We start from the raw sequence: 11945 nt of genomic DNA on the forward strand, positions 1-11945 counted from the left end.
GTGAAGAATCACTTAAAAAAATTCTCAGATCCAGATCCGGATTCGGATCTTCACCAAAATTGAATCATTTCATCCTTGTCAGTCAATGAAACTCCTCTTCAAATTTCAAGTCAATGGGATGAAAATTGAGGATTTTAGAAATTCCAGCTTATTGTTGAACTTTGGCTTATGTTGACCTTTTGGTCTATGTTTATCTCAAAAATAATTGGCTGGTTGAATTCAGTGACCTGAAATGTTAATCATCTTCAAATTTTAAGTCAATCGGATGACAATTTACGATTTTAGAAAGACCGCCTGAGTTGTTGACCTTGGGCCTATGTTGACCTTTTGGCCTATGGTGATCTCAAAGATAATTGAAGGTTCAATTCAAGGACCAAATCTGCAAATCTTCTTCAGATTTCAAGTCAATCAGATGAAAGTTGACAATTTTAGAAAATTTGCCTTTGTTGACCCTTTGGTCTATGTTGATCTCAAAAGTAATTGGTGGTTGAATTCAGTAACCTGATATGCTAATCCTGTTCAAATGTCGTCAATCGGGTGAAAATTGAGGGTTTTAGAAATTGCACTGAAGTTGTTGACCTTTTGCCTATATTGAGCTTTTGAACTCAGTCAGTCGGCTTCTTGCTTTTGACCAACTCTACCATCTGGTGAAGTTTCTTGATTTTTTTTTTTTATTGTGACCTGTAGGCAATTGACACAACAAGCTCAAATGAGCTAAGATCCTCGTCCTCTTAATGATGACATCATAAAAATGAATATGACGTCATTGTGATGTATCAGGTTTGCGATAAATTATCTGTGCTAATGCCCGACTTGATTCCCACAAATAAAATTCAAACACCTTGCCAAGTTTCGGAGATAATGGTATAGGCGATTTCCATTAGCGGCGATATTATGACGTCAACTTTTTTTCTAGGAAGAATTTCCAAAATCGGAGATGGTTACTGCCTGCGCGTGGCCTTTCTGCATATACATGGCAAGTTTCACGAAGATCCGATGAAAACTCTGGGTTGTGAAACAAAAAAAAGGAATGACGTCATAAAAATTGATATGACGTCATAGTGATGTATCATATGTGTGGTAATTCATCTCTGCTAATGCCCTGTTCGATTCCCGCCAACAGAATTCAAAAAGTTTGCCTAGTTTCGGAGATAATTTTTTTAGGCGATTTCCACTAACGGAGATATTTCCAAGATAACGGAGATAAGATAACGATTTCCACTAACGGAGATATTTCCAAGATAACGGAGATAAGATAACGGAGATATCCACTAACGCCAAGTTTCAGGAAGTTTCGATGAAAACTGTAGGCTGTGAAACAAAAATGTCCACAAGAACAACAACGTGAGTTAGACTTGGAGATCCTCCACGAGGATCTAAAAACAGACAAACAGAGCACGCAACCAACCAATATACTTGAAAAATCTTCGATGTTTCACAAGTAACAAACAAACCAACAGGGGTGAAAATATTACTCCATCCATCACAGATGGCGGAGGTAACAATATATGTGGAAATGAAGAAAAGGTAAAACATAGTATTCCTTCATACATATTGTACATCTTAATGCAGTGCCACCTGACTCCCCCCACCCACTCTCCCACCAGTCTTTCTCTCCTTCCATGTTCCACCTCCTCTCTTTACTTGATGTAGGTTCAAGTCTCTGATGACCATGAGGGGGATGCTATCGTCGCCCATTTCCCTGCCCATGATCACAGGCCAATTTCTGCACTTTCTTTTGATGCCAGCGGTAAGTTTGTTGGACATCGTGTTCTGCCTTTCCATGTTTTTCATTCTTGTTTTGTGTTGCCTTTCTTTCCTCTACCTCCCAGTTCCTAAATTTTTATTCTCTAATCGAATCATATTCTTCTTAAACTTTGTTTCTTGTTACACAAGGAAAGCTTTGCTTCTACACAAGTTGTTCCCTCTGTTGTTGTTTGCAATCCTGTGTCATGTTGGGTGATTAAAAAAAAACAAAAAACTCTTTCACTCTAAAACAATTGCCTCATGCACATCATTTAATTAGACACCATCTTTGATGAAAGGCCATAAATAAATGCATGAGGTTGTTACAGGAGTGGATCGTGGAAGGGAGGGGGCTCCAGAGGGCCTAGATCCCCCCCTCCCACCCACCACTTTTTGTGGACGTGGGAAAAAAAAAGAACTGGCAATCGTGCTGCGATTGACGCATTGCAAACGAGTTTATATTCTTATACTTTCGTACTATGTGATGCCATCAAATCATATCATCGCTCATCTCGTCTTGTCTGACAGCCTGGTTTTACTTTACTGCTTTCCTTTGCTTTCTGAGGAGGTTAGAAACAACATCGACTTCACATCTCTCACGACATTTGAACCACGACCTGTGCTCCTGCCGCATGCGTTTCTCAAATATCTGCAGTTGTTCTGGACTTTGGTAATTCCCCACCTTGGTGCACCCCACTTAAAGTATTTTCCTACGTTTTCAGAAAGAAAAAACAAACAAGTCCGAAAATAATTCTTGCGATTAGCTGGTTTTAATATTGAGATTTACTTTGAGTTGAAATTGTCATATTTAAGTGGGTCGTCCCTTGCAGAAACAGCCAGTTCAGTTGAGCCATGTGAATACGTTAACAGGAGATCATATTGTTATGGTTTCATCCGGTCAGGGTTGCGGGTGAGTGGGGGGGGGGGTGGTTTGACCCGCTTTCTGACTTAATGACCTTGAGGCTGACAAGTCACAGGGCTGCAGAAATATGTAATGCCGAACACGAAACACCCTTCGTCAGTCATCTTATCACAAATCTGCACACACAGATGCCTCAGTCATTCTGGGAGTAAGAGAGAAGGAAAGTTTGGAGAGGAGCGAATGAGGTGTGGTATGGTGTCCACCCCGGTCTCACCTGTATGTGAGCTGGACGGCTCGCATGGTAACGAACATGGTGTGTGGTGCGGGTGAGTGAGAAGTGCAGGTGAGAGGTTGTGTTTGGTTTTTGTGGTTGGTTTCACAAGGCGCATAGGAGGTACTCTCTGTGGGGAGATGGTGACCACGCAGGGGAGCCCACGTCTCCATGCTCTGCTTGCCTGCTGCTCTGCTCCCGTCCCACTGCATTCTCATCACTCGCCCAATTCCGTTTCCCAGGCAGGACGCTTGGCCTAGTTCACCTTGAAACTGCTCTCAAACCAGCAGACCTCTCAAACCAACTCTACTTGAGATTCTTTCTCCCCTCCTCAGAATTGGACTCAACTCTCCTCAGAACTGGACTCAACTCTCCTCAGAACTGGACTCGACCCTCCTCAGAACTGGACTCGACCCTCCTCAGAACTTTAATCGACTCGACTCGACTCGACTCTGAGTTGAGTTTGAGGACTCGACTTTGATCGGAATATTACCAAATGTCTTGAGCATGTTTTTGGATAAAGGTTTGAAGAAGTCATTTTTACCCGTTTGCAACCGCTTCTCCACAAATGTAGTGAAGGCATGCTCACCCTTTTGTTCAGCAGTCCATCCTCAATGTTGTGGTGGAATTACTCAAACCTCCAGCGGAGTTGAACATCACTCCAGTTTCCCCAGTCCCAGTGCGAGTTGAACCATTTATTCACGTGTACATGGCAAAGAAAACAAATGCATGGAGAAACACCATGATTAGTCCCTGTATACCTGCTTCTCTCAGTCTTGTCTTGCAAGCCTAGCTTTTTATCACAAAATTATTTGCATAGAAAGAGGGAAAGAGGGGGCATGGGTTGGACAAAGAACAGTACTCGTTATTTTAATTTACTGACATCTTAATGACCTCAAATCATTCCAGCGTCAAGGTAAAAAGGTGAGGTGTTGTGATAATACATAGCTGTGTGAATTATTTCATGATCGAACACAGTATGCTCTACAAATATGGAGGGGGAACCAACAAAGAAACGTTGTGAGAGTCGCGACTCATGTTGCACCATTTGACAAGATGGGGATGTATATTGGCATGTCACAACTACTGAGCTTTGCAGCTGTGAGTTTATCAGCCGAACGTTCCAGCTTGCTTTAGCTGCTAGGCGAGTGGGTTTATAACACGTTTTATTCATGTCAGCCCCAATTTCACCCTTGGAGGAGATTGGGACCATACTCTGTACAGAGCTTTGGTGCTCCTTAAGCAGTCTCCTTGGCTATTGGGCACAATCCTGGACGGGTCGCCACTCCGACACAGGACACCAGCATGCTGGCACTCATTTTGCCAACCTCGGAAGGATGACAGGCTGCGTTAACCCCACCTGGTATTAATTCAACAGCTGAGCGGGATTTGAACTCAGGATCCTAGGATCCAAAGCCCACCCCCCTCACCATTAAGCAAACACCAGGCATAATTTCCCCCTACATATGTATTTTGTTCGCTATTAGTTTAAGTAGCAATAAGAATACAGAGCTGGCTCAATTATGTCCCATTGACCTTATATGCATGTTCACAGGGCTCATATTTATAATCACACCAGCTTCAATCAAGTCAATTAACAATCATACATCGGTATAATTAATACCGAATCACAGATACATACTCATAAAATTAATGTCATTATCATGCTTCTAATGAGCTTTTAAATCAATCATTGTCTATCATTTACATTTCACTAATATATTTATTTTATGGGCTAAAAGCCTTTATTTGTGAAGTTAAATAAATCATTTGGCTTAATTGGGCCACAGCCAAACAAAAAACCATAAAGATGATATTTTAAAAGAAATTTTCTGCCAGTGTCATCAGTTGCCTTCACTCCTGATGCAATGTTGATAAAATCAGAAGTATTGTTTGATTGGAATGGGTTCACCCAGCTTTGTATGGTATCAATCACCTTATGCAAAGCCTGGTGTTGGCTTAGTGGTTAGGGTGGCTGGCTTAGCTCGGGTCCTGAGTTTGAGCCCTGTTGGCTGCTGGATTAACACTAGGTGAGGTTGACTCAGCCCGTCATCCTTTCGAGGTCAGCAAATGAGTACCAGTGTACTGCTCGAAGGGCACAGCATCAGCCGCGCTTCCAAGAAATGATAGCGACCTGGCAGCCAAGTTGCCATACACAAGAACAGAACTTTTACTTTCACTGATAGTGCAGATGTGAAGGTTCCAGTACCCCTCCCGTGCAGCACGCATAAAGTGCAACGACAAGTTCACTAGTTCTATGTACTGTCGGATTTCCAGATGGCAGCCAATGGACCACAGTCTGTGATGCAGAATTCGTGGTCGCGTTTCAAAAAAATGTTTGAATCCATCAGAGTTCATCAAGGGAGTGCACATGTTCTCGTTCAGCTCAGCATGTGCTCTGTCTATTTTCTCCATGAATGGTTTGGCTGCATACTCTTCTTCCTTGTGCATCCACTCTTGAAAGGCTCTCAACCATGGACGTTGCATAGCTTACATTGCAATTTTGTGTGCCCTCATCGTTCGTTTATAATGACGACCGTCCATCACACCAGGAACAGACCCAGCTGCAATAATTCCAGTTTCAATAAGGAGATCTGATAGACCAGCATCACTAAAATGCTTCCCAAGTACAGCCAAGACTGCCTTGGCAATGTGAAATGCACTCATTCTCAATACAATATTTGAAAATTCCTCAAACTGCTTCCACACAATTTCCTGTGCTTTGTCATGTATGTATGGTGAGATCCATGACGATGATGATTTCTGCTTGCCGAAGTTTTTTTTGTCTTTTTTTTCTCTCTCCATCTCGGTTGATCTCTTCGTGAGGGTATACACAGTTGATAGCTCAGTTGGGGGAAGCTACTTTGACCAGACAATAGCCAATGGTGTTGGGAGTTGGATGGCTCTTATTGACTGCTGCATTGAACCCTGACCATCCAGGAACATTTTGGCATACTGCTTGTGCATCTTCGTCTTAATACCTACTTTTTTAGCAGGCACCAGGCAGTGTCTTTTTGCTTAGCATTGTCATCAAAAGCTGGAGTTTGGGGGAGATTTGATCAGATCAGCTGTTCAGTATCTTGCATATTGCCAGGACCACATCGCTTCCCTGCATTTTAAGTTAAAATGTTACTTGGCTGAGGAACAAATGCCCTTCTTCGCTTCACCTGTGTTGCATGGGCTGGTTGGATCAGTACAGCTTTTATTACGTCTCTCATGATGATACCATTTGTCCATTGGGATGTACCATGACCACTCAATGTCTCTTCATTTATATCATCATTGTCCCAGCACATGATGACCAGCATATTTGCTTGAATGATCGGTGGAGTATAAACTGCACTCTCTTCAATCTTGTTTATCGGTATCTCTGCCATGGATGTCTCCACTTCTTGCATTCGACTATTGGAAAGCCTGTGACCAAAACGATTAAGAAATACTAACTGAGAGCTCCGTGTTAGATGTCTCACTGTCAATGGCAACACGACATGTTTCGGTGTCTTCACCCGACCACCAGAAATACAATGTATCAGATCTTGCGCAATGGACATCACATGTCTCTGGTTGCTTCCTTGCAGTTTGGGTCTTTGGCTTAAGTCGAGTTCACCATCAGGATCACCACAGAGAACCCAAGCCAGAAATTTGTACACCAGATAAGGGATTCTCATGTTACTCTCTTCAAGGTCTTCTGGCATTTGTGGTCATGGCATTGTATTTCTGTGATCAGCTCAGTTCTAATTGTTTGGGTGCACTTAAAAAACTTGGTGAACTTTGTCAATTTTATACTCTGCCACATATGGAACTGATGTCCGGTGATGATTCAGCAGCATCCGAAGCAGCAGCTTCAACAGCCTGACCAGTAGTAACTACATTTGAAGATACCATCTCTGTTTCTGTTCTTTGATGAGGCTTCCAGAAAGCAAGTTTGTCACCAAAGTACTTCAACAATTTGTTTTATGACTTTTTCAGTACGATACTTTGACGCCTCAATTCCATTCTCAGCCAGAAGATCAATGCACATGTCACGTAGGTCAGTCATTTTGATTACACCCAAATATCGATGACCATCTCAGACACATAGCAAGTTGTTCAAATGCTGCCTCATATAATTGGTTTTCTTGGATGTCTTCTTGATGAGTCCACTAGGTCTCTTACATGTATAGGTACCATAACATGTTTTGTGATACTTGATTTCATTGGCTATTAGGTCTTTTCGTCTTGTTTGTAAAAGTATTCTCTGGTCGTTTTTGCATTCTGCTGCTTCAAGTAGCTTTTCACTTGCTTGTATGGTTAATTGTTGGGAAAGTGTTTCTCGCCATTTACCAGCTTTTCGGCGTGACTGTTCACAAAAGATACAGGTATCTGGTTTCACTGGAGTCTTCTTCAAACGATTTAATCTTTCTTGATCTCCTGTAGTTGACATGGTTGATGAGTCACGAGTTGATGTTCTACCATCGCGTTTGACTTCTTTTCTGGAGGGAAGTCTCTCAATTAGAGTCTTGTTTGTATTGGCCTGGTAGCAAAATCAATGGTATCCACCAGCTGGGTCGTCTTCCCAATGTCCCTTGAGCTGCCCGAAGATGTTATATTGATGGGCTTCTGCTGACTGTCTGAATTTATTCCAACTTTGTGATGTGAACGGATACAAGTTCCTGGACACGGATCTCGCGTGGCAAAGGCATTGGTTCCAGTCAGGTTCTCGCCGTGGTACTTTTGCCTCATGGGGGGGTCCAAATTCACATTTGGTTCAGCCATGGCTCCGTGTGATCAATCTGCAGTGAGACACGGTAAGGTATGGTTAAGTACCTTACCTCATGGTAAGGTTGATAAATAAACTATGAAAGTACTTGGTTCCAAGATATAAAAATCATAAAGAAAGTAATCCTACTTAAATGGAATCAAGTCATTATTTTGGGATTAATATAAAGAACAAAAGCATCGTTTCACTGACCTGATATGTTCACTTTTGTGTGTTAATGTATTAGTAAATTTTGTGATATAACTTGTGTGTTAAAATGTATAAAAACATACTTCAGTTTACTCGTCATGCTGCCCTGCTAAGAAAGTTGAGGGCCTTAACTCTTGCAAAAGTGATACTCCATATTTGATGCGTCAATACCATATTGCCTGAAAAAGTCGAAGTTGCATGCAATTGTTCCGACCTGAATTATTGCAAGAATAACTAGCATCCGTTGAAGACAGTCTTCGATATCCCCTGCCATCGTAAATGAGGACAAGTAGCAAAAAGCACCAGTTCAATTTATTCTTCATGTGTGTACCAAATTTCATAAATAAATAGTTAATAGTTTTGCAACTATGCTCAGGAAACAAAGGTTAACCTTCATTATTTCTTAATACCCAACTTGTTTCCATGGAAAGTGACAGAAGTTTTTTTGGGGGAAATCTCTAAATATCAAAAGGCACCAGTTCACAACTTGCTTGATATGTGTACCAAATTTCGTAAATATATCTTGAGGGGATTTGTAGTTAAGCTCCGGAAACGAAATGTGACGGACGGACGGAACCCATTTCTATATCCCCCGCCAACTTCGTTGGTTGGCGGGGGATAAAAACACTGTACGTATTTGATATTTATCCAAAATGCAATAAGTATTCCAAAGTTTACTTCAAATAGAGTAATGATCTGAAACCCCAATACGACGTGACTTGCATTCTAAATATGGTACAAAAATACAGTATTATTAATCGTGTGAATTTTATTAATATTAATGAAGAAGCAGTTGTGGTGCTGTCATTACATTTATTATTACTATTATTTTTAGGGTAACATTAGCCTTCCAGGCTGTGGTACCCTATTGTTTCTGTTCAGATTATTTGTTATTTTTATTATTCGTTATTCTTATTCCCATTTTGGGGCCTTTTTTGCTCAATTTCCTTAAACGTGTTTTCTCAGCAACGACTTGTCCGATTGACATAAAATTTTAGCCATATGTGCGACGATTCATGCAGAATTTTAAAATTATAATTATGACGTCAGCAGTCACGTTGGGTGGCAGCCATTTTGGATAAACCGAAAAACGCTGGACGTCTTCTTCTCTGGGAAAAAATTGAAACATGGCTTATTGTCAAGATCGACACAAGGGCTCTGATTGTGGTTAACCGTGATGTCGAAAAATATTAAATAATGTTTTCTCTTGAACCGCTTATCCAATCGAAGTGAAATTTGGCAAACATCATCCACCACCATTGCTGCGTACACTGTGAAAATGATGTTCCCGATCATATTTCTATCTAATATGGCTGCCAAATTTGGCAGCCAGATCAGATAGAAAGACGAACTTTATCCGATCAAGACGAAACATCACACACGTTATCCTCTACTCAATCGTGGGCAGAGTGCAAACTTTCAATTCCATATTATATCACGTAGTGTGGCAGCCATGTTCGTTTGAAAACCGAAACTTTAAAACCCGTTTTCTCCGTAACGGCTTAACGGGTCGAAATTAATCACATCACATTACATGGTGGAGCAAGGGAAGTGGATCATAACTGCAAAGTTTCAAATCGATAGCCAAAGCGGTTTCTGAAATATATATATATTGTTGCGAATTCGCGCCCGCCGGCGTGCGAGCGGCCACGTAACTCGAATCGCGGCACGTCGCCGACCGGACGGACAATTCCGTCGTGACCCTCTCGGACTAACGCCGGGAACGAGTCACGGGTGGGCCTTTCGGCCTCACCACGATCATGCCAATCGGCCCCCCGCGTGGGATAGGGTTGTTCGCCAAATTCGACCTACCTAAGTACCCACACGGAGGGTAGACCGGGCGATCGCACCTCGCCGCAGGTCGACTCCGGACTCGGGCCACTTTAAGCGACCCGTTCCGTACTATCGGGATAACCGAGCGGTGTTATCGTCAACCTCGACGGTTCCGATTAATTATCGGGCGTATTTAGCCCACTACCAACCCTTTACGTGAAGTAAGATGGAGATTCAATTAAAGAAAAGATGAAGCGAAACGGGAAAAACAGTTCAACATGAGGCACATTTATTCTGCGGCACACGGAGAGCACACATATACAATTACAACAATTATGCACCAAAAGCAATTGAAAAAGAAACACAACAATGCAGATCTACTACCGACTACGCGAGCACACGGCAACACTTATACAGTTTTACTTTACAGACGGCGCCGACAACACATATACTCAAAAGCAAAAGAAAGGGGCCACCCTCAAATACAAGGGGACAGACGGGGCTGTGGGCCGAGACCGGGTGGAGCCTACCCGTCTTGTGATGAGCCGCAAATATGGCGGCGGTGCCCCGACTCCGCGCTCCTCCGCGGGTTTCGTTGGCACTGCTTGGAATGGGGTGGGAACGGGGCCCCCTTTCCGCACTATCTCAGCGCTCTGGGGAAAGAGGAAAGCTGGCTTGTTTGGGTCCCGCGACGAGCGACTCCACTGCGACCTCGACCGCGATCCCGGCTTCCCCTCTCTGCAGCTCGCCGACAGACTCCGACTCTCCTCCAGACCCGTCTTGACTGCTGCTGCCACACTCCGCCGCCGCCACACCTCTCCAACTCGCCCGAGCCCAAAACTCTCTGCCGCTGCCACACTGCGCCGCCGCCACACCTCTCCAACTCGCCCGAGCCCAAAACTCCGACTGCCTCCAACTGCTTCCGACCCAAAACTGACTGAATTCTCCCTGCGCTCGGCGCTTTATAGTACGGCAGGAGAACCCATATGCAAATTTCCGGATCAGGATGAGCTCGGGGGCGGAGCCACGCTCGCCCATTGGAAGGAGGAAAAGTGGGCGTGAACCTCCCCTGATCCTCGAATTTGCATATATCAATTCTACTCCGACGCGCCTGGAGGCGGGGCCAAATCGCCCCGCGCCTGCTGATAGGACGGATCAGAAGTGGGCGTGTATCATTCCTGATCCGACCCCTCCTCGGAAAGGCCGCTCTTTGCACACGCGGCTCAGCGCGCGTCCCGCACGAGGCCAGGACAGCCCGACGCTCGGCGCCCACAAGCGGTGCGGGAATGGCGTCAGAAGGAAGAGAGGTGAAGGTGGTGGAGGGCTTATTGTGGCGGTGATGGCCATGGCGACGCTTGGAATGGTAGTGACGCGATGTCTACGGGAGCGAGCCGTGACGGTAAAGGTCGTGGCTGTTGGCGTTGCCGTTGTTGTGAAGCAGCGTTGCGGTTGGTGGTTGCTGTGTGATGGCGGCTGAGACGCGGTTGGTTCAAAATAAAGACAGAACAGAAAAACGGCTATCTTAAAGGGTCGCAGCCCAAATGAATTACATTTATTCCCTCTAAACAACGGGTTTGGGGCTAACTACACATGTACTTACAGAGATATCTCACCTACGGGACCTGAATGGTGGTTTGCGAATTTCCTCAACCACAACTATATATATATATATATATATATATATATATATATATATATATATATATATATATATATGTATATATATATATATATATATATATATATATATATATATGAATATATATATATATATATATATATACATACATATATATATATATATATATATATATACATACATATATATATATATATATATATATATATATATATATATATATATATATATATATATATATGTTTAAATTTATTTTCCGTGAAACCGATGTGGCTGCGAAACCACGTGACTGACGCCATTGTTAAATAAAATATATGCAGCAAGGGTCGTGGATCATACCTGCAAAGTTCAGTATTGATTGGTGATTCAGTTTCAGAGAAATAATTATTTTACCATATCCAGGAGATCATATATTGTATACTGCATGGCGCTGTTGGTGTCTGGGTGTGGGTTGGTCATAAGCACCGCCCATTCTGCAGGCCATGCCTTCTCTCCTCTTGGCAAACATCACAAACACCGCCTGTTGGCTCGGCCACGTCTTTCCCTCCAGCTGCCCAGAAATCGCGGCCATATTTTTCACTTCACATCGTTCAATATGTTTATACAGGCCTCATGTCCCGTACATTTGAAGACTCAACAACCCGTGTTCTATTACAGAATAAAGATACCGTTTTGAGGAAAGAAATGTACAATTTGATTACTCCTC

The 11945-nt window shown here is 43.1% G+C and overlaps 1 protein-coding gene across 9 annotated transcripts in view; it reads left to right on the plus strand.

The window, feature by feature from the left end:
* The window catches only part of BCAS3 (BCAS3 microtubule associated cell migration factor), a 214736-nt gene that overhangs the window by 32081 nt on the left and 170710 nt on the right, over positions 1 to 11945 (plus strand). For all 9 annotated transcript variants that reach the window (XR_015057037.1, XM_085876802.1, XM_085876803.1 and 6 more), the window contains one exon: positions 1654 to 1750. Coding sequence is in view for 8 of the 9 variants with exons in the window: in XM_085876802.1 (XP_085732928.1) it covers positions 1654 to 1750 (97 nt within the window). In the remaining variant the exon portion in view is untranslated. The remainder of the gene's footprint in view (positions 1 to 1653; positions 1751 to 11945) is intronic.

The sequence above is a fragment of the Eptatretus burgeri genome, chromosome 4 (assembly GCF_056783735.1).
Source record: "Eptatretus burgeri isolate ZD-2024b chromosome 4, Ebu_testis_v1, whole genome shotgun sequence".
Lineage (NCBI taxonomy): Eukaryota > Metazoa > Chordata > Myxini > Myxiniformes > Myxinidae > Eptatretus > Eptatretus burgeri.